The 24265-nt window shown below is 41.6% G+C and overlaps 2 protein-coding genes and 1 non-coding gene across 10 annotated transcripts in view; 1 reads left to right on the top strand and 2 right to left on the bottom strand.

Annotated features, from left to right (window-relative positions):
- Positions 1 to 2145, top strand: part of LOC122682170 (ninein-like protein) — a 137875-nt gene extending 135730 nt beyond the window's left edge. The window contains exon 9 of the mRNA XM_043885009.1: positions 1492 to 2145. Within this exon, the coding sequence (XP_043740944.1) occupies positions 1492 to 1521 (30 nt within the window). The 3' untranslated portion in view covers positions 1522 to 2145. The remainder of the gene's footprint in view (positions 1 to 1491) is intronic.
- The window catches only part of LOC122682154 (ninein-like protein), a 705741-nt gene that overhangs the window by 474548 nt on the left and 206928 nt on the right, over positions 1 to 24265 (bottom strand). The window lies entirely within an intron of this gene.
- On the bottom strand, positions 569 to 654 carry LOC122682307. Its single transcript, XR_006337323.1, has one exon. It is a non-coding gene; the product is annotated as a small nucleolar RNA SNORD62 (small nucleolar RNA).

Raw genomic sequence — 24265 nt, 5'->3', positions numbered from 1 at the left:
TATCCCAATAGTCAAGAATCTCAGTAATGATAACCATAACGCTGGGACCATAACTTGAAAAATAGTCTTCTTCTACATTACAATATTGTGTGGTGTAAGAGTCGTCACTTACCAAATTTCGGAGGTCTAAACCTTCCTGCACTCAGAAACACCCATATAAACTACTTATGATGTACAAAGTATAGGAGCACTGCAAAAATCTTGGACTCGGTGCCTGTCAGAAAAGGACTAAAATATTCGCTAAAGAACAGATTTACTGGATTCCATATGTAAAATAGATAGCCAACAGGGATTTGCTGTACAGCTCAGGAAACTCAAACAGGGGCTCTGAACCAACATAGAGGGGTGGGGTTGGGACGGAGTTTCAAAAGGGAGGTGATATTTGTATACCTATGGCTGACTCATGTTGAGGTTTGACAGAAAATAACAAAATTCTGTAAAGCAATTATCCTTCAATAAAAAATAAATTGAAAAAGGAATAGACTCATTGGATGGATATCAGCTTTATGTTCATGTTGGAGAAAATTACTGGGAGGCAAAAGGACTTTTTTTTTTTTTCCTGGCATGGTGTCTCAGTCACGGTCCTCTTCATCTCCCTGCTATTGAGTCCACAGTGGAGGGTCAGAAGGATCTATTGGAATCGCATCACTGAGAGCAAAAGGACTTTTTTTTAACGAGGAACATTTTTGGTCAGGAGTTTCCTGCTTCTTCAGCCACCATAGACAGACTACTTCTCTTTTACCATCCATAGCCATAAACGCTCCAAAACAGATGATGTTATGAAAATAGCAAGGGAGCAGGATTGTTCCTATATAAATGCAAAAGTATTGTACGGACCTGAAAGAGGTCAGGTTCTCTTTATTATTATGAGAGAGGTCATAATTCCTTTATAGAAGGTCAGGACATTGGTGATGGTGGTGATTGTAATGGATACTGCCACTTTTGAATAGACATTGGACATTGGCTCGCTTATACTATCCGTGAGGCTGGTCTTCTGGCAGGCAGAAATCATGATAAACATGTCATCGACTCCAACACCTGTTAGAGAAAGAGACAGTCTCCGCATTTTTTAAACATCCCTTTAAAATTAACAAGATCAACTCAAACAGTTTTCTTTGCCTGTCAAGGTCTCACTGATCTTGCGGTGTGCTTGTGTGAATGAATGTCATGTCCTGTGCAAAGCAAGTGATGAGTCCTGCACTGGGGTTTTGTGGTGCCTTATAATGACTGAAGCCAGACCCCAAAATGGAAGCCTTGTCAGGGTTTATATACCGACTTCCCAATGCCAAGAGACACCCAACATCCCTGCGAGGGGAAGGGCCAGAAATGGGCGATGCGCCTGGACCAAATTTTCCATTCGGGGTCCCCTTTTCCTGGTCTCTTTGACCATTCCATAATTGCCCGGGGAATTAGAACTACTAACCTAACCTGTCGGATCATAAACTTTCAAGGGACTTGTGATCCATGCCGTTACTCTGTACTTTTACTTAGACCTCAAACTATATGGATGGAAGCGCCTAGCCTTGCTAGGAGCTGGAAGTTACAAGAGCACGTTTGGGAGCAAGGCGGAGCTCTAGTTCCAGGAACGGCTCTCAGGCTAGAGGTCATTCTCTTGGCTGGCTGCCTCAGGGTCCAGAGTCCTAAAGGTAAGTCTTTGTCATGGCTGTGCCTCTGATCTATGTGGGTAGAAGCCTTGCTGGTGACCATGAGATTTTTGAATACACAGGTCGGGAATTGCAGGATCTGGTCAGCTTGGAATTGTGGTGGGCTTCCTTTGGTAGTGCTAGCTCTTAGCAGACCAGAGAAAGCTCTCCAACAGCTTGTGTCTCAACTCCCTAGATATTGCTTTTGTGGAATCTGTGGGAATGAACTGGACGGATTGGCCCTAGTAACTTGAGGACCGAAATAACTTTTTCCTCACTGGCTGACCCTCCACTCCCCCTTTTGCTATCACATATACTGGTGTGGTGACACTCAGAAGAGACATCTTGGATTTTTTGTTCATCTCTTTATAACGCAAAGCTTCTATTGTGGTCAGGACTGTATTCGGGAATGTGCACAGGCACATGGAACATGGATGCTTCCCCTAGAAAACTAGCTTGGGAAACATTCCAGGAAAGCTACTCTGCTCCACCCCAGGTGGCATCAGAGGAGGAAGGAAAATCAGACAAAGGTCTTTAATCGTGAGGAACTGGACATCAGTCTGGGATGCCATCAGGTCTACCCTGGTGCATCTCCACCCCACCTTGGTGGTTGAACCGGGAGGGACAGATAAGTCACCTGTGTCGGTAAGGGACAGACTAAGTCCAACCAGGGAAGGAAAGCTTCGGTGGAACGTCTGTCTACAGCCGCATCTAGAGCAGGGAGGGGCACCTCCGGTGGAAAGAAGCCACGGCTGTGGATGCTGCTTTTTTCTCTCTTACAGATGAGAGCTAGCAGATCCAGAACCACCTCTTTAAAATGGTTTTTTCAAAACGGGGATAAATTTGATTCCCAAAGTTTAACAAAGACATGCCTGATCTTTTTCTTTGATACCAAATGACCATGGTATCCTTTGGAAGATGGGGAAGACTGGTCGGCTGAGGGGAGCAGCCTGAACCAAAAGGCTGACTCTGGGAGCTGCCTTGATCCTCAAGGGTCTGTTCGCAGACATAGCTCTCTGTCCCGCCACCCCTCTCTGGAATTTATTATCTAAGTTAAATCTTGACAGAACATTAGCAAGCCTTGAATGCACACATGACGCAGATGGATAAGCCTTTCTTGACCACCCTTAAGATAAACGGGATGCCCTTCTTAACCCTTGACGTTATCAGAGAGTTCTGGTGATTGTTATCTCAAAGTGATGTTTATGGAAAAATATTTTCTCTTCTTAAGATTCTCTTCTTGGTTTAGTATAAATGTAACCCTGAGAAATAAAGAATCATCGATGACTGCAGCAATCCTCTCGACCCCATCTGTTCTGTGTCTTTATTTCTTAGCCTAAAGGAACGCGTCGTGTTGCTCGCTGAAATCTTCCGGCTGGCCCGGCAGTCGGCTGAAGGGTCTCAATTATAATATTGTTTTACAGTTAGATCAGTTCTGCAGAAAACAAGAGAAATGGGTGGAAGGGCCATATGTGTTGCTCTGTGTCTCGCTGCGAGACATGCCAGACTTATGTCCTAAGGGTGCAGATTTTGGTGTGAAACCTTCAGCTGCCTCCTCTTCTCTTACTTTGCCCCTGTATCTGGGGCTCCCAACGAAACAGGCTGAGTCAGGGCACCCTTCCAGAAGGGGTTGCCTCAGTCTCAGTAGAAACTGAAACAGTCCCAATTCATAGAAGCCTTTACAGGACTAACTTTGTGGCCTTACTTGGAGAGATGTAACATGTCTTGGGACAGATGCTGACTCCTGACTCGAGAACTCGAGTTTTGGGAGAAACTACTACTTTTGGAGATGAATGGCTTAAGCATGAGACATGGGGAAGGAGGGAACACAAAATAGCCCTCCTCCCTCCTGGGAGCCAAGCAGTTCCCATGATGAGCCAGACTGTGACTACAGCATGCCTAAACGAAGGTGGGATCAGAACCACTTTGCCAGGTGTATTCTTGAAGGACTCAAGCGAGTGCACACGAAGACTTTAAACTATGCTAAGTTGGCTGACACAGAACAGGGAGAGAAGAAAGCTCCTGATAAATTCCTAGATAGACTACAAGAGGCTCTCTGCAAGTTTACTGACTTTTATCCCAAAAGTACAGAGGGAGGAATAATCTGAAAGATAGATTTCTCACTCAGTGAACTACAGGTTTCTGCCATAAGTTATGAAAACAGACCTTTGGACCAAATCAGTCTTTGAAAAACTGTCACAGCTGGTTCAGCTGGAATATCATGGTAAAGAATACGGGGAGGAAAGTAGAAGGAAAAAAAAAAAAAACCTGGCAAAAGAATGAAGCCCCAACAATGGCTGTTAGATCCACTCTGAAGCAGACTGAAAAGTGCCCCGATTATCCGAGGTGAAAAGGGGTGGACTTGTTATTAAGGTGGAAAGGAGAGGCATCTCAAGCTGGATTGCCCTCAGGCATCTAAGCTGCACCTGGTTCCATGTCCAGTCTATAAAATGACCACACCTGAGGAGAGATTACCCTCTGAGACATAAGCTCCAGGGGTTGGACTCTCAAGGCAATCAGGACTGAAAGTGCCTGGCGGTCGCTACACGAGCTCCCATTCTAATTACACCTGTGGAACCCTGGGGATTAACAACTGTGGCCGGTGCCGGGGGGGGGGGGGGGGGGGGGGGGGGGGGGTGGGTGGGGGTGGCAATCGATTGATTTTCTTTTGGACATTGGGGCAACTTTCTCTGTGCTCGCTGAAGCCCCTTGTCTGCTTTCCTCCTGATCCACTACTGTAATGGGACTGTCAGGATGAGCCAAATGCTATTATTTCAGTCATCTTTTAAGCTGCAACTGGGGCTCCATGCTGTTTTTCTCACGAGGTTCTGATCGAGCTGGAGTCTCCCTCGCCCCTTCTAGGGAGGCATATACTGAACATGGTCCAGGCCTCTGTTTTCATGAATATGGAGCATTCTTAAGTGAACAAAATGTAAATCCTAGAGTGTGGGCTGATGGAAAAACTGTGGATTGAGCACAAAATGCTGTTCCTGTTGTTATCAAGCTCAAAACCCCTCACCTATTTTCACATCAAAAGCAGTATCCACTAAATCCTGAGGTTAAGGAATGGGTGAAACCTTACTATACTGACTTCTCATCATGTAAGTGGGATCTTAAACTCTAAAGTTCAGAGCAACAATGTTCTGTCTTAAAGTTACTGTAACTCAGGGGGTGTCAAAAGTTCTAGGAATAGAATATTACATACCCTGTTCCTGGAGACCCCAATCTTCAGGAAAGGTTGAGAAGGCTAATGCCGTTATTAAAGGACATCCATGGAAGCTAACTCAGGAAACCCAGGACAGTTGGTTTAAAGTTTTACCCATGACTCCAACGAGGGCTTGAACTGCCTCTAAGAAGAAGGGACTGTCTCTATGAGACTGTTTTCATGCACAGATATTGTCATACATCCGGAAACCTTAGAATTAACTATGTGCCTCAGCTTTCAACTTTTCAACCTCGTCGTCAGGGAAAGGCATTGCATGGTGGGTTTCTCCACTTCAAGGAAAGGACTTTCTTCAGCTCTGCAAATACCTGCACTGACAGCAATTGTATATGATGTCTCGTCTTGATCTGATGACATCTAACAACCCTAAAATGGACTGATGTAACTATGGATATAATGTGACTTTTAATTTTGATTATGTTTTAACTTGGTTTAATGGATATCTTGCCTTACATCTGTAACTGTAAAATGGGGTTTGTTTCTAACCATCTGTAAGCTTCTTGGTTACAAATGGTTGTCCAGGCTCCTGCAAGTGCCACAGCCTCCTCCAACTATTACTCGGGGCCACTGGAGCAGAGACCCTCAATATGACGGTTAGGAGAATATATTGCCTCAACAACTTAGGGACAATGCCCCTCAACAGCAGGACGTAGTTATGGAATGAAAACGATGGCCCTTTCCCTTGGCAACATGTTCCTCCTAAAAGAAATGGGGGGAATGAGAGAGTCAATTCCTAGGTAGGTTGTTAAGACAACCAGGGTCCCCGAGGAGGAGAAAGGAGTCCAGAGCCCTCGAGAAGGAGAAAGGGATCTGAGGATCCCAAGGAGAAAATGACAAACGGTCTTTTCCACATTGCTTTGTCTTAGTGAATATAACAATGCATCTTGCTTGAGGATATGTTTCTCCCTAACAAGAACCTTCTCACTAATCTTGTCATCTTAAGATGTATATTATGGGAGTGGGTCTGGTAAGATCTTTCTATTGTTCATTCTAATCTTGTTCATTTAAGATGTATGTTGTGGGAGTGGGTCTGATAAAAGTATATGAGGCCTTGATAAGACTAGCTAGGGGGGCACTCTGCCTCCCCTTCTGATGTCTATGTCAGAAGCTTTCTCTGTCCCTTTTTATACTTTAACAAAGCTCTGCCACACAAAAGCTCTTGAGTGATCAAGCCTGGTTACTAGTAGAGAAGAAGCTAAATATTCTTTGGAGATCACAAATCCAACATCATTCACCATAAGCTATCATACAATTAGCCTGTTCTTGTTTTTTCATATTCTAAATCACACTGAAATGAACATCCTTATTCTATTTTGTGAGCACCTGTCCAATAATTAGGACAAATTCCCAGAAGTGGAATTGGCAGGTCAGATTCCATTTTAAATTTTTAAGTCTTTTGATTTGTTGCAAAGTTATATTTTAAACGTGTACCAATTTACAAATTTCCCTCAGCAGAATGTGTGTTTATTTGCATACAACCTTCCCCAAACCTTCAGTCTTGCTGTAATATTCATTAATCTAATAAAAAGACAAGGTGTCTCACTTTTGGTTTAATTTGCATCCCTTGATTAATGGAAAGATCAAATATTTCTTTCTTATATTTTCAATGACTAGTGTTTTGGATTCTGTGTGTGTGTTTATGCGTGGGGGTGTGTGTGTGTGAACTACTTGTTCATGTCCCTGGTCTGTGTTTTCCATTTGGGGTACTAGATTTTTGCAACTCTTAAAGGCACATAAGACAGAGGATGAGATGGTTGGATGCCATCACCGGCTGAATGGACATGAGTTTGGGTAAATTCCAGGAGTGGGTGACGACAGGGAGGCCTGGCGTGCTGCAGTCCATGGGGTCACAAAGAGTTGGACATGATTGAGTGACTGAACTGAAAGGCACATAATTCCATTTGATTTTCTTTTTCTCCTGATTCCTCATTTTGGATCTGTAGAGTCACCTATATATAACTATTTTGCCTAATCTAACACAATACCCTTCCTTTACCCACCCCACACCCCCACATACACAGTGTGCAGCCTCATGCTTTGTTTTACTCACCTAGAATAAGAAATGGTGAATTTGCAACTATGATCACAAATGGCACTCCAATGTACAACATCAGGCCAAAGCCACTCACCACTGCCAAGGCAGCAGAAACGACTCCAAAGGCTGTGGCCCACAGTTTGTTTCGTACCCAGTCACACCTGTAAACTTGGAGGGAAAGGTCATGGAACTTGTGGTGGTAGCTTCCATACTGAAATTCCAGCAATTCATAACATTCTTGACTTGAACACCTCTTCAGAGGCCTCTTGCAGAATATTTCCCATACCTGCCTGCTGGAGAACTTTAATTTCTAGGAACTAACCCAGACCAACTGAACAGAAGATGGGGAGGCGGGAGGCATGGACAGAAAAGTTGGGAATCTGTGCTGTTACCAAGCTATACTGGTTGGTTCTTATGCAGCGAGACAAACATGAATCCACCGACTGGACTTTCAAAACCACAAAGATATACTAAAGCATTGCAAAGAGCTAATTCCACTCTGATCTTCAAAGGGGCGTGAATGGAAGTAAGCGGTATTAAAGTGCCCATGGCTAGGTATCTTCTCACCCACTTATGAGTCCAGTTAGCCATAAACACAATCCTAAATATCTCCTGTATGTCAAAGCTGGTTTAATATATATTGTGGTTAACAAAAAGAATGAAAACCTTCCTCTAAAAGATTTCTGTGGTTCTCCTCTGCTAGAGATGTGTGTCCTAGAAGACAGGCTGTGTGTGTGTGTGTGCTCAGTCGATTCAGTCATGTCCGACTGTTTGTGACCCTATGGACCCTAGCCCACTAGGCTCCTCTGTCCATGGGAATCTCCAGGCACAACTAGTGGGGTAGGTTTCCATGCCCTCCCTCTAGGGTATATTCCCCACCCAGGGATCAAACTTGCGTCTCCTGCATTGCAGGTGGATTCTTTACCACTGAGCCACCGGGGAAGCCCCAGAAAGGTGGTTACTAATTATGAAAAAAAAAAAAAAGTAACATGTACTCCATTTTGAATAACACCTTATGCTGTTTCTTGGTTGGACCAACAAAAATGGGAATATATACACAGCATTTTAAAAAGACTGGATTCAATACTTTAACTCCCCAACAAGCACAACTTTCAGTCTTAAAATATTGACAACAATCTCTAGGTTTCTGTTTTACTTCACTGCTAACTTCTTCAAAACAAATGACTGATAACTGCCTCTAGAAACTTTTAGTAGAAGAGCAAAACTAAGTTTGGTTTGAAGACTAGCAAAGTCAACTATGGAAGTGGAGCTGCTGGTTCCCAAAGAGCAAGAATATAACTAAGACCTTGTTCGTGCAAGGCCACATTAAAATAACCAAATTTTCCTCTTATTAAAACAGCTATGTGTGTCTGTATTTCACTTTTTCTCAAACTGCTGGTGTTATCAGTTAAACTCAGGTCCCGAAATCAACACACACACACACACACACACACACACACACACACACAGTATTTTGTTTTGATTACGAAAAAATTTGATTACAACCAATACTTTCTTAAAGCAACAACCTTGGTTTACAGGCGTTTAAGATAAAAGTACCACAGATGAACCTTGAAATCAGAAAGGTTAACAGGATAGAAGCTACATATAATATTTTTATCTCTATTCCCTCTTTCAGGTTTCTGGATTGTTGCTATAAATTTTTCAGAGGATGGGGGGAGTGAAGTATATTATCGGCTAGAGGGATTATTTGACTTCGACTAGTTGCTGTGTTGGCTCTCTAAATGACCTTTATTTTAATGCTCAATAGGCACTGTAAGGGAAGACGTGTATATAGAACACTAGTGAAAACAATTGTAGATTTTCTAGTCCCCAAGAAGGACTTTGGTTAAGCAGTTTATCAGAATGACTTAGGAGAATCTTAGAACTTTAGATTCGTGCAATCCTGGAACATAGCTCTGCAGACTCTGACCTACAGTTTGTAGAGAAGTTGCAGAATCCATGTATCTAAAAATTTATACATGTGATTCCCCTGCTCAGGCGGACTTGGGCATCACTGGCAGCAAAATGACCAATCAAAACAGTTCACTAGAAAAATAAACTACACATTGAAGAAAGCATAAATCAGGAGTTCCCTGGTGGTCCAGTGGTTAGGACTCCTTGGTGCTTTCACTGCTGGGGCCTGGGTTTGCCCCCAAAAAAGGCATCAATGGATGAAATGAAGGATAATAAGCTATAATATATACATAATATAAACACCCAAACAATAGAAGGAAGTCCTTCCTTGTCAGCAATTATTTTAAATCTAAACAGATTAAACTTTCCAATCAAAAGGCAGATGTTGTCTGAATGGATAAAACAGCATGATTCAACTATATGCTATTTACAAGAGATTCCCTTTAGATCCAAAGACTTAAATAGATTGAAAGATAAGAGGAATGAAATAGATACTCCCTATGAGTACTAACCAAAAGAGGCTAGGAGTGCCTATACTGATAACAGAAAACAAAGACTATTTGAAAGAAATTGAAAGGAAGGGAACACTTCCTAACTCTTTTGATGAGGCCCTGTTACACTGATATCAATTCGGAGTAAGATATCACAAGGAAGCTACAGATAATACTTCTTATAAATATGGATACAAACATCCTCAACAAAATTCGAGCAAACACAATTCAATAAGCATATTAAAAGGAGCATACATCATGACCATGTGGGATTTACCCAGGAATGGAAGAGTGGTTCAACATGGGAGTATCAATCAATGTAATACAGCACACTTTCAGAACAAAGGATAAAAAACCATATGAATCTCTCAAAAGGTACAGAAAAGGCACTTGACAAAACTCAATGTCTTTTCATGATTAGAAACTCTCAAAAACAAGGAATGGAAGGAAAGTTCCTCAAAATTATAAAGGCAATTATGAAAACTGCACAGCTAACATTATACTCAATGATGAGAAAAAGAAATCTTCCCCTCTAAGATCAGGAACAAGATAAAGATGTCCACTTTCATCAGTGATAGTCAAAGATGTACTAGAAGTGCTAATCAGAGTAATTAGATAGGACATTGAAATTAAAGAAATTCAAACTGGAAAGCAAGAATTTTAACTATATCTTTTTACAGATTATATGATCATATGTATGAAAACTCCAGTGACTCCAAAGGAAGCTACTGAAGTTAGTAAACAAATTCAGTAAAGCTGCAAGATAAGATCAACACACAGTTTGCAGTTGTTTCTATCCATGTGCAATGAACAATCCCAAAAAGAAATGAAGAACGTGATTTCCTTTAGTGTTTAAAATGATGAAGTACTTAGGAACACAGTTAGCCAAAGAAGTGAAAGACTGGTACATGGAAAACTACAAAGCATTGGTGAAAGAATCTAAAGAAGACTTAAATTAATGGAAAGACTTTCACAGTCCATGGGGAGGAAGACTTAATATTGTCAAAAATGACAACCTCGCCTAAGGTGATCTACACATTAATCACAATCTCTACCAAAATTTCAACAGCTTTTTTTTCAGAAATGTATAGGTCAACATTCAGATACATATGGAATTAAAGAAGCCCTGGATATTCCAAAATAACCTTAAAAAGAAAAAAAAGAAATGGACAACTGAGATTTCCAGATTTCAAAAATGTAACAAAGCTACACTATTTAAAACAGAGTGGTACTAGTATAGGGACGGACATATAGACCAATGGAGTAAAACTGAGCCTCTACAAATAAATCCATATATCTACAGCCCATTGATTTTTGACAAGGATGCCAAATCCAATCAACTGGGAAAGAGCAGTCTCTTCAACAAATGGCACTTGGATGACTGGATTTCGACATGTACAAGAATGAAGTTGGACCCCTACTTCACATCATATACAACTATGATTAAAATTCACAACCACCTAAATATTGCAGCTAAAACCATAAAACTCTTGAAGGAAACAAAGTAAATGCACACAACCTGACTTGTTGATGGAAGCTTAGATATAACACCAAAAACACAAGTAAAAAAAATAAATAAATAAAATTAAATAAGTTGAATTTCATCGTAATTAAAATCTTTGTATATTAAAGGGCATTATCAAGAAAGTAAAGAGATAATCTCCAGAGTGAGAGAAAACATTTACAAATTATATAACTTGATAAGGGTTTGATATCTATGACATCTACTCATCAACAATAGAAATCAACAACAAAGGGACAAACAACTTCACTAAACATGAACAAAGGTGGGAATTCCCTGGTAGTCCAGTGGTCTTTCACTGCCAAGGGCCTGGGCCCAAGTTCAAGCATTGGTCAGGGAAATAAGATTCTGCGAGCCTTGGGGCACAGCCAAAAAGAGGGCAAAGGACTTGAATAGACAGTTCTCCATAGAGGATATGCGTGTAACCCCAGTCACTCAGCTGTCTGATTCCTTGTGACCCCTAGCCACCAAGCTCTTCTGTTCATGAAATTTTCAGACAATAATACTGAAGTGGGTTACCGTTTCCTTCTCCAGTGCATCTGTCCAACACCGCGATCAAAACCAAGTCACTTGCATCTCCTGCACTGGCAAGCAGATTCTCTACCTCTGCGGCACCTGGGGAGCCCCAAAGAAGATACACAAATAACCAATACAAACATTAAAAAGATGATCATGGTTAGAATGTGGGGAAATTGGAAAACTTACACATTGCTGGTAGGATATAATATGGTGTAGCCTCTGTGAAAAATAGTTTGATGCTTCTTCAAAAAGCTAACCAGTAGATTATCATACAACCCACTAATTGCACTCCTAGGTATATACTGCAAAGAACTGAAAATGGCCTTAAACAGAAATGAGGACTCTATGCTTCACTGCAGCATTATTCACTATAGCCACAATGTAGAATAAGAAAGCCTTCCTCACCGAACAATGCAAAGAAATAGTGGAAAACAATAGAATGGGAAAGACTAGAGATCTCTTCAAGAAAATTAGAGATACCAAGGGAACATTTCCTGCAAAGATGGGCTCAATAAAGGACACAAATGGTATGGGCCTAACAGAAGCAGAAGATATTCAGAAGAGGTGGCAAGAATACACAGAAGAACTGTACAAAAACCTTTATGACCCAGATAATCACGATGGTGTGATCACCAAGCTAGAGCCAGACATCCTGGAATGTGAAGTCAAGTGGGCCTTATGGAAACATCACTGTGAATAAAGCTAGTGGAGGTGATGGAATTGCAGTTGAGCTAGTTCAAATCCTGAAAGATGATGCTGTGAAAGTGCTGCACTCAATATGCCAGCAAATTTGGAAAACTCAGGAGTGGCCACAGGACTGGAAAACGTCAGTTTTCATTCCAATCCCTAAGAAATGCAATGCCAAAGAATGCACAAATGACCACACAATTGCACTCATCTCACACGCTAGTAAAGTAATGCTCCAAATTCCCCAAGCCAGGCTTCAGCAATATGTGAACTGTGAACTTCCAGATGTTCAAGCTGGTTTTAGAAAAGGCAGAGGAACCAGAGATCAAATTGCCAACATCAGCTGGATCATCGAGAAAACCAGAGAGTTCCAGAAAAAAAAAACCTATTTTTGCTTTACTGACTATGCCAGAGCCTTTACTGTGTGGATCACAATAATCTATGGAACATTCTGAAAGAGATGGGAATACCAGACCACCTGAACTGCCTCTTGAGAAACCTGTATGCTGGTCAGGATGCAACAGTTAGAACTGGACAGGCTGGATCCAAATAGGAAAATGAGTATGTCAAGGCTGTATCGGAGAAGGCAATGGCAACCCACACCAGTACTCTTGCCTGGAGAATTCCAGGGATGGAGGAGGCTGGGGGGCTGCGTCTATGGGGTCGCATAGAGTAGGACACCACTGAAGTGCTTTAGCAGCAGCAGTAGCAGGACTTTTAAGCATACCTTGAGGTAACAAAGTCTACTGAAATCTTTTATGAGGCCCGATATGATTAGGATAAGGGAGAGAGAAAGTGAATCTCTCCTGGTCTAAAGGGTGTAAAGGTATATTAAAAAAGCAATCTTGTGAATCAGTAATAATAAGGTGCCAATTTTGAGGAATAGTAATAGGTGATGGGATCTCTGGTTGCAATGCACCCATAGGTTTAATAAAAGAATTAACTTTTCTAAACTCTGTTAAGAGACACCATTTGTTATATTTCCTTTTTATAACAAAAATAGGAGAGTTCCAAAAAGAGCAAGATTCCTCAGTATGGTTCAATTTTAATTGTGTGTTTATACGTTCTTTAGTAGCTTTGTAATTTTCCTTTCATAAGGGGCCATTGCTTTGTCTAAATAGGCTCATAATTTTTCTCAGTTATTTTAATAATTGTTTTGTTTGTTAAATGAGCAGTGGCCCCTAGGAAAACTGTGGAATGTATATCTGAGTTTGCCATTGCATAAGTAAGTTCCTTCCTATTAGATTAAGGGTGCACCTATCACATAAGGTCTTAATGTTGTAGGTTGGCCTTTTGCTGTATCATATGGGTAGATTTGAATATTTTGATAAATTTCTTGTACTTTGGTTTGAGAAATTCCTGCAATTTGGCAAGAGACCTTTTGTATAGGTCAGGATTGGGGCCACAAGTGTTTGGAAATAATAATAATATTAGATCCAGTGCCGAGGAGACCAGAAAATCTTTTACCATTAATTTTTATATTTATATTTGGTCGGACATATTTAAATACCAATGATGTCCATAAGGATTGTTTTTGATCTGTATTGCCAAATCTGCCTGTCCGTACATTATGAGAGGAGTTAATAGAAATGTAAGGCAAAAGAAGTAATTGAGCAATTTTGTCCCCCCTTTTGAATCGCCATAGAATCTGAGCTGACATCATAATTTGAATTTCTCTTTTATAATTTGAATCAATTATTCCAGGGTGAACAGTAATTCCTTTAGAAGCCAAATTAGATCAGCCAAGTAAAAGACTGAATGTTTGTGGGGGCAGGGGTCCAAAAAGTCCAGTAGGTATTCTAGAAGGGACTGCTTAAGGGTAAAGGAAAAAATCATTTAGGGCTGGTATATCAATGGCAGCACTGCTGGACGTTGAGGGTTTGAGGGAAAAGATAGAATTTGCCCCTGGTTTTTGTTGTAGGGGACCTGGGAGGTCCCCTGTTTAGAGTTTCCTGGAATAGGTTTTCCTTCACTATCAAATTTAAATTTACTGTCTTTGGCCCAGTGCATTCCTCTATGGCAGGAAGGGCAAATTTTTGGAGGTTTTTTTTATTAGCCTTCTTAGGGCAGTCCCTTTTTAAACGGTTTTTATCTCCACATGTAAAGCATCCTTCATTTCCCTTTTTAAAAGGTAGTAGCCATTGTTTTAACTAGTATTTGCATTTTTAAAGTTTTTGACCCTAGATTGTGACAAGCCTTCAAATAATCAATAATACTCCTAGTCTCACAAATTGCAGCTATAGCTCTTTGACATTTCTGATTTGCATTCTCATAAGCAAGTAATTTCTCTAGCTGTTTTTTTTTGTTTCTTCTCTGATTACAGTACGGGAAATAGCAGCTTCTAATCTAGTTTAAAAATTAGCATAACTTTTCATTAGGTTCCAACAAAGGAGAGACTTTTGGAGTTGCGACTGTTGGCAGAGGAGAAGCATTTGGAGCAGCCGGGGCAGGGCTAGTAAGAAAATTTTGAGATATTTTGTATTGTTTTAATTGGGCCTTTTGTAAAGTTTAATCATTTAATTTATATTTATGTAATAAGTGTTCTGTCGGTTGCTGAATATTGGAAGGGCTAGAATGTACCTTGAAATGGCAGAATTACAGCTTTAATAAGAGCCCATAGGGGCTAGAGATCAAGTGGAATATTTTCTCCTTGTTTGGCTGCTCATTTAACATTTTCTTTGACCCGGAGCCAAATTTCTAAATCAAAACTGCATTTATCAGGAAACTAAGGATTATGTTCAACTACTGTTTGAAGGCAAGCTTCTATTCATTGGCGTGAAACCAGAAGTCCCTGAAATTTAAACAAATGGTGAAGTAAAGTAGAAAAATAACGGGGCTGGCCAGCCGTTTGACCCATGCCTTAGTGCTTACCGACCTCAATAGGTCCCTGAATCACTCTGCCCGATATGCCATGTATACCAGTGTCCCTGTTCCTTGGCGCAGGGACAGTGTCCCTGTCCCTGTTTGTTGGGGTCCTTTAATGGACTGGAACCTGGTGGTACGGAGTTGACGATAAGAAAGTAAAAGAGAAAAAGAGAGAGAGAGACAAAAAAGACCCGGGGACCTAAGCTCTGATGGAGCAAAGGTGCTTTAATGATTTTTCTATGAGTATATATAAGCTGTGGTACAAGAAACTTCTTTCAGGAATGATAGAGATCAGAAAACCAAACGTACAGCAACTGTTACCAAGGGAACAAGGGGTAATGTTAGTCACAAGGTCAGGAGACAACCCTATCTCAAGAAAGGGGAAGGAGACTAAGCAGTTTTGTCCTAAAGAGAATGTTTACTAAAGGAGACCCAAGCCTGCCTCACACAATGACCTCAGTCCCTGGGAGCAGCGTCCTGTTCCGCTTGAAGAGGGACAAAGGACTCATGAGAGACAGCACGTAGGAATCCTCCCGTCAAACATTCCCTGACACCGTACAGTGTCACGAACCCCCATCTATAGTTCATTAGGCACTCTGTCTATCAGATCTATTCCCTTAAATCTATTTCTCTCTTCCACTGTATAATCATCAGGGATTTGATTTAGGTCATACCTGAATGGTCTAGTGGCTTTCCTTACTTTCTTCAATTTAAGTCTGAATTTGGCAATAAGGAGTTCATGGTCTTGTTTTGCTGACTGTATAGAGCATCTCCATCTTTGGCTGCAAAGAATATAACCCATCTGATTTCGGTGTTGGCCATCTGGTGATGTCCATGTGTAGAGTCTTTTCTTGTGTTGTTGGAAGAGGGTGTTTGCTGTGACTATTGTGTTCTCTTGGCAAAACTCTATTAGCTTTTGCCCTGCTTCATTCTGTACTCCAAGGCCAAATTTGCCTGTTACTCTAGGTGTTTCTTGACTTCCTACTTTTGCATTCCAATCCCCTATAATGAAAAGGACATCTTTTTTGGGTGTTAGTTATAAAGGGTCTTGTAGGTCTTCATAGAAACATTCAACTTCAGCTTCTTCAGCATTCCAGTTCGGGGCATAGAATTGGATTACCGTGATATTGAATGGTTTGCCTTGGAAACGAACAGAGATCCTTCTGTCTTTTTTGAGACTGCATCCAAGTACTGCATTTCAGACTCTCTTGTTGACTGTGATGGCTACACCATTTCTTGTAAGGGATTCTTGCCCACAGTAGTAGACAGAATGGTCATCTGAGTTAAATTCACCCCTTCCAGTCCATTTTAGTTTGCTGACTCCTAAAATGTCGACGTTCACTCTTGCCATCTCCTGTTTGACCACTTCCAACTTGGCTTGATTCATGGACCTAACATTCCAGGTTCCCATGAAATATTACTCTTTACAGCACAGACCTTGCCTCCATCACCAGTCACATCCACAGCTAGGTGCTGTTTTTGTTTTGGCTGCGTCTCTGAATTCATTCTATTCTGGAGTTATTTCGCCACTGATCTCCAGAAGCATATTGGGCACCTACCAATCTGGGGAGTTCACCTTTCAGTGTCCTATTTTCAATAGGCTTCCATAAACAGTGGGCTTTATTTTATGGAGTTCTTTCCAGGGTGTAGCAGCTAACAATGCTGAAACCACCTTACATACAATCTGAAGAGGAGAAATAAATTGATAAACAGCAGATAGCGCAAGCCAGGCTCCTCACTATAGGAGTGGGAAGTTACAGATAAGCAAAGGAGCGAGAGAATGAAGCTGAGCCCCTGACAGCCTCTCCTTTTGGCTCAGAGTTGCTTCCATTATCCAGAAAAATATCTACTTGTGCTTTATTGACTATGCCAAAGCCTTTGACTGTGTGGACCACAAAGAACTCTGGAAAATATTTAAAGTGTTGGGAATACCAGACCACCTGACCTTCCTCTTGAGAAACCTGTATGCAGGTCAGGAAGTAACAGATAGAACTGGACATGGAACAACAGACTGGTTCCAAATAGGAAAAGGAGTACCTCAAGCCTGTATCTTGTCACACTGCTTATTGAACTTATATGCAGAGTACATCAAGAGAAACACTGGGCTGGATGAAGCACAAGCTGGAATCAAGATTGCTGGGAGGAATATCAATAACCTCAGATATGCAGATGACTCCACCCTTATAGCAGATAGCGAAGAAGAACTAAAGAGCCTCTTGAGGAAAGTGAAAGAGGAGAGTGAAAAAGCTGGCTTAAAACTCAACATTCAGAAAACTAAGATCATGGCATCCCATCCCATCCCTTCATGGCAAATAGATGGGGAAACAGTAGAAACAGTGACAGACTTTATATTTTGGACTCCAAAATCACTGCAGATGTTGATTTCAGCCATGAAATTAAAGGATGCTTGCTCCTTGGAAGGGAAGTTATGACCAACCTAGAAAGCATATTAAAAAGCAGAGACATTACTTTGCTGACAAAGGTCTGACCAGTCAAAGCTATGGTTTTTCCAGTGGTCATGTATGGATTGGGAGTTGGACTATAAAGAGAGCTGAGCACTGAAGAATTGATGCTTTTAAACTGTGGTGTTGGGGACGACTCTTGAGAGTCCCCTGGGCTACAAGGAGATCCAACCAGTCCATCCTAAAGGAAATGAGTCCTGAATATTCACTGGAAGGACTGATGTTGAAGCTGAAACTCCAATACTTTGGCCACCTGATGGGAGGAACTGACTCTTGCAAAAAGACCCTGATGCTGGGAAAGATTGAAGGCAGGAGGAGAAGGGGATGACAGAGGATGAGATGGTTGGATATCATCACTGACTCAATGGACATGAGTTTGAGTAAGCTCCGGGAGTTGGTGGTGGACAGGGAGGCCTGGCGTGCTGCAGTCCATGGGGTCACAAAGAATCAGACACGACTGAGCAACTGAACTGAACTGAACTGCTTCCATCAGGACCACAGTCACCTGCGTGAAGTCTGTTACGATCCGCTTTCCCCCACCTGGCTCTTCCTCTTCCTCCCTGTGATAATTCCAGTGACATTTCTAGCCCAGGTCCCTCTCCCAGGCCAGCCACATTTGTACAGCTAGTGCATCCCCATCTCACTTCGGGGGCTAACAGGCCCCTCAGAGGACTGTGATCCTGCTGCCCCCCACACCCAGGAGGCAGCCCCATCTTTCAGGGTTGCTGAGCTCAGATACCTGGTGTAACCAAAAAGGACTCTATGGGGTTTTCCCAGGACAGACTCCTTCCCCTATATCCTCTGCTGTAGCCCTTCTCTGAAATATCTAGATTAAGGGTCTCCGATGCATACTTCCTGAGTTGTTTTACAGATGCTAAAACCGGCACCAAAGGGAAGAAGTTAACTACCTGGTGATCATGAACACATTGCCCCGGAGCTACTGGGGCCTAAAAATTTATGTTAACTGTGTGCTACCTTATCATCAACCGAGAACTGTGTACCAGCTGATCATGTGCCCTGTGTCAGCTACAGACACTTGCCATGGGCACTTTCCATCTACCTCTACCAGGATTCAATCATGTGCTGCTGTAGCTGTTGACCTTCAGCATCCCCTGAAAGGAGCTCAGGGTGGAGAGCAGAAATAAGGCACTCTGTGCTCTGGGGAAGTAGGGAACTGGCAGGACAGGTCTTCAGGTAGATATTCTCAGGAGGTGATTTTATAAGCTCACTTCTTGTATCTCATCATACAGAAAAGCACTAAAATCCTTCATGGTGATGACAGTTTCTCATGGCTAGCAGAAGCTTCATGAGACTGGCAGAAACTTTCTATAAATATATATATATATATATATATATATATATTTACAAATATATATATATAAATTTATATATATATATAAATATAAATATATATATACACTCGATTGCATGTATTCCTCCTTTACCAAAATCAAATCTATACTGTCCCCCCTGCCTCTATGGAGCAGTTTTGCTATCTTCTGGGCCACAGTCTTCATTTTGCCCAAATATAACTTAACTTGCAACTCTCACATTGTGCATTTTTTTAACTTGACACCTGTGACCCCCCCTCCCTCACTTGTCCTTTGCAATTGCTTTGCTGAAACCCTTGAAGGAGTTGGGGTTTTAAATCACAAACCATCTGTCCTCTACATATTGCTGCTTTTACAATGAACATTTCACCTACCTTCACCACAGCCTGGTGTCAGAAGACTGGCTTTACTGCACTTGGGCGGGTGGACCCAAGTTGGGCATGGATACACTGTGCCTCTCAGGCTCCCACTTCCATGTGCCTGAGTGACTGTCAGCCCCTCCTCCAGAACCTATGACAAGTCTCCACACTAATTCCGCTTGACACCCGCAGCCCTGGCCCAAGCCTAATACCCCCATCAGGCGCGGAAAACGCACCATGCCCCCATGGTGCATCTCACATGCCAACCCAATGCGGTATTTTGGAAACAAAAACAAGACCCATGATGCTCTCCTCCCTCTGATTTCCCCCTCACCTGATGAAGCCAGGCCTAGATCCATTCCAAGTGATTCCAGCGTCCTCATTCTTCTGACAACCCACTGACAAGGCTGTTTGTGCCAGTCTATATGTGACCTTAGTAATCTCCTCAAATGAGGGCTACTTTATATATAGAAAATGGATTGAATGGTGGCCCCAAAAGATGTGTCCCCCCAGAACATGTGACCAGGACTACATCTGGGGAAAGTGTCTCCATAGATGTGGAGGATCTCGAGGTGAGAAGATCTTGGGTGACAGTGGCCCTCAATCCAGCTAACAGCATCCTTACAAGAGACAAAAGAGGAGAGACACAACACAGAGGGGAAGCCACATGAAGATGAAGGCAGAGATAGCAGGGATGCAGCTGTAAGCCTGGGGATGCCTGGAACCCCAGAAGCTTGAAAAGACAGAACTCGATGCTGGAATCTCTGGACGGACTCCAGCCCTGCAATACCTTGATCTGAGATGTTTGGTCTCTACCTCTCTGTTGATGAGCACTTGAAATATTTCTACGTTTTCAGTTCAGTTCAGTCGCTCAGTCGTTTCTGACTCTTTGCGACCCCATGAATCACAGCACACCAGGCCTCCCTGTCCATCACCAACTCCCGGAGTTTATCCAAACTCATGTCCATTAAGTCGGTGATGCAATCCAACCATCTTATCCTCTGTCGTCGCCTTCTCCTCCTGCCCTAAATCTTCCCCAGCATCAGGGTCCTTTCCAATGAGTCAGCTCTTCACATTAGGTGGCCAAAGTATTGGAGTTTCAGCTTTACCATCAGTCCTTCCATTGCACACCCAGGACTGATCTCCTTTGGATGGACTGGTTGGATCTCCGTGCAGTCCGAGGGAACTCTATAGAGTCTTCTCCAACACCACAGTTCAAAACCATCAATTCTTCAGTGCTCAGCTTTCTTTACAGCCCAACTCTAACATCCATACATGACTACTGGAAAAACAATAGCCTTGACGAGATGGACCTTTGTTGACAAAGTAACGTCTCTGCTTCTTAATATGCTGGCTAGGTTGGTCATAACTTTCCTTCCAAAGAGTAAGCATCTTTTAATTCTATGGCTGCAATCCCCATCTGCAGTGATTTTGGAGTCCCCCAAAATAAAGTCAGACCCGGTTTCCACTGTTTCCCCATCGATTTGCCATGAAGTGGTTGGACCGGATGCCATGATCTTAGTTTTCTGAATGTTGAGTTTTAAGCCAACTTTTTCACTCTCCTCTTTCACTTTCCTCAAGAGGCTCTTTAGCTCTTCTTCACTTTCTGCCATAAGGGGGGTGTCATCTGCATATCTGAGGTTACCGATATTTCTCCCAGCAATCTTGATTCCAGTTTGTGCTTTATCCAGTTCAGAGCTTCTCCTGATGTACTCTGCATAGAAGTTAAATAATCAGCATGACAATATACAGCCTCACTACTGCTGCTGCTAAGTCGCATCAGATGTGTCCAACTCTGTGTGACCCCATAGACGCTGCCCCCCAGCCTCCTCCATCCCTGGGATTCTCCAGGCAAGAGTACTGGTGTGGGTTGCCATTGCCTTCTCCAATACAGCCTTGACATACTCATTTTCCTATTTGGATCCAGCCTGTCCAGTTCTAACTGTTGCATCCTGACCAGCATACAGGTTTCTCAAGAGGCAGTTCAGGTGGTCTGGTATTCCCATCTCTTTCAGAATGTTCCATAGATTATTGTGATCCACACAGTAAAGGCTCTGGCATAGTCAGTAAAGCAAAAATAGATTTTTTTTTTCTGGAACTCTCTGGTTTTCTCGATGATCCAGCTGATGTTGGCAATTTGATCTCTGGTTCCTCTGCCTTTTCTAAAACCAGCTTGAACATCTGGAAGTTCACAGTTCACATATTGCTGAAGCCTGGCTTGGGGAATTTGGAGCATTACTTTACTAGCGTGTGAGATGAGTGCAATTGTGTGGTCATTTGTGCATTCTTTGGCATTGCCTTTCTTAGGGATTGGAATGAAAACTGACCTTTTCCAGTCCTGTGGCCACTCCTGAGTTTTCCAAATTTGCTGGCATATTGAGTGCAGCACTTTCACAGCATCATCTTTCAGGATTTGAACTAGCTCAACTGCAATTCCATCACCTCCACTAGCTTTATTCACAGTGATGCTTCCTTAAGGCCCACTTGACTTCACATTCCAGGATGTCTGGCTCTAGCTTGGTGATCACACCATCGTGATTATCTGGGTCATAAAGGTTTTTGTACAGTTCTTCTGTGTATTCTTGCCACCTCTTCTTAATATCTTCTGCTTCTGTTAGGTCCATACCATTTGTGTCCTTTATTGAGCCCATCTTTGCAGGAAATGTTCCCTTGGTATCTCTAATTTTCTTGAAGAGATCTCTAGTCTTTCCCGTTCTATTGTTTTCCACTATTTCTTTGCATTGTTCGGTGAGGAAGGCTTTCTTATTCTACATTGTGGCTACAGTGAATAATGCTGCAGTGAAGCGTAGTGTCCTCATTTCTGTTTAAGGCCATTTTCAGTTCTTTGCAGTATATACCTAGGAGTGCAATTAGTGGGTTGTATGATAATCCACTAGTTAGCTTTTTGAAGAAGCATCAAACTATTTTTCACAGAGGCTACACCATACTATATCCCACCAGCAATGTGTAAGTTTTCCAATTTCTCCACATTCTAACCATGATTATCTTTTTAATGTTTGTATTGGTTATTTGTGTATCTTCTTTGGGGCTCCCCAGGTGCCGCAGAGGTAGAGAATCTGCTTGCCAGTGCAGGAGATGCAAGTGACTTGGTTTTGATCGCGGTGTTGGACAGATGCACTGGAGAAGGAAACGGTAACCCACTTCAGTATTATTGTCTGAAAATTTCATGAACAGAAGAGCTTGGTGGCTAGGGGTCACAAGGAATCAGACAGCTGAGTGACTGGGGTTACACGCATATCCTCTATGGAGAACTGTCTATTCAAGTCCTTTGCCCTCTTTTTGGCTGTGCCCCAAGGCTCGCAGAATCTTATTTCCCTGACCAATGCTTGAACTTGGGCCCAGGCCCTTGGCAGTGAAAGACCACTGGACTACCAGGGAATTCCCACCTTTGTTCATGTTTAGTGAAGTTGTTTGTCCCTTTGTTGTTGATTTCTATTGTTGATGAGTAGATGTCATAGATATCAAACCCTTATCAAGTTATATAATTTGTAAATGTTTTCTCTCACTCTGGAGATTATCTCTTTACTTTCTTGATAATGCCCTTTAATATACAAAGATTTTAATTACGATGAAATTCAACTTATTTAATTTTATTTATTTATTTTTTTTACTTGTGTTTTTGGTGTTATATCTAAGCTTCCATCAACAAGTCAGGTTGTGTGCATTTACTTTGTTTCCTTCAAGAGTTTTATGGTTTTAGCTGCAACATTTAGGTGGTTGTGAATTTTAATCATAGTTGTATATGATGTGAAGTAGGGGTCCAACTTCATTCTTGTACATGTCGAAATCCAGTCATCCAAGTGCCATTTGTTGAAGAGACTGCTCTTTCCCAGTTGATTGGATTTGGCACCCTTGTCAAAAATCAATGGGCTGTAGATATATGGATTTATTTGTAGAGGCTCAGTTTTACTCCATTGGTCTATATGTCCGTCCCTATACTAGTACCACTCTGTTTTAAATAGTGTAGCTTTGTTACATTTTTGAAATCTGGAAATCTCAGTTGTCCATTTCTTTTTTTTCTTTTTAAGGTTATTCTGGAATATCCAGGGCTCCTTTAATTCCATATGAATCTGAATGTTGACCTATACATTTCTGAAAAAAAAGCTGTTGAAATTTTGGTAGAGATTGTGATTAATGTGTAGATCACCTTAGGCGAGGTTGTCATTTTTGACAATATTAAGTCTTCCTCCCCATGGACTGTGAAAGTCTTTCCATTAATTTAAGTCTTCTTTAGTTTCTTTCACCAACGTTTGGTAGTTTTCCATGTACCAGTCTTTCACTTCTTTGGTTAACTGTGTTCCTAAGTACTTCATTATTTTAAACACTAAAGGAAATTTAGTTCCTTTATGTTCTTTATGTCCATCATGTTCTTCATGATCTTCTTTTTTGGATCGTTCATTGCACATGGATAGAAACAACTGAAAACTGTGTGTTGATCTTGTATCTTGCAGCTTTACTGAATTTGTTTACTAACTTGAGTAGCTTCCTTTGGAGTCACTGGAGTTTTCATACATATGATCATATAATCTGTAAAAAGATAGTTAAAATTCTTGCTTTCCAGTTTGAATTTCTTTAATTTCAACGTCCTATCTAATTACTCTGATTAGCACTTCTAGTACATCTTTGAATATCACTGATGAAAGTGGACATCTTTATCTTGTTCCTGATCTTAGAGGGAAAGATTTCCTTTTCTCACCATTGAGTATAATGTTAGCTGTGCAGTTTTCATAATTGCCTTTATAATTTTGAGGAACTTTCCTTCCATTCCTTGTTTTTGAGAGCTTCTAATCATGAAAAGACATTGAGTTTTGTCAAGTGCCTTTTCTGTACCTTTTGAGAGATTCATATGGTTTTTTATCCTTTGTTCTGAAAGTGTGCTGTATTACATTGATTGATACTCCCATGTTGAACCACTCTTCCATTCCTGGGTAAATCCCACATGGTCATGATGTATGCTCCTTTTAATATGCTTATTGAATTGTGTTTGCTCGAATTTTGTTGAGGATGTTTGTATCCATATTTATAAGAAGTATTATCTGTAGCTTCCTTGTGATATCTTACTCCAAATTGATATCAGTGTAACAGGGCCTCATCAAAAGAGTTAGGAAGTGTTCCCTTCCTTTCAATTTCTTTCAAATAGTCTTTGTTTTCTGTTATCAGTATAGGCACTCCTAGCCTCTTTTGGTTAGT

Source organism: Cervus elaphus, chromosome 23 (assembly GCF_910594005.1).
Source record: "Cervus elaphus chromosome 23, mCerEla1.1, whole genome shotgun sequence".
In the NCBI taxonomy this organism is placed as follows: Eukaryota; Metazoa; Chordata; class Mammalia; order Artiodactyla; family Cervidae; genus Cervus; species Cervus elaphus.
Note: the sequence above shows the minus strand (reverse complement) of the source record. Positions and strands in the feature narration are given on the sequence as shown.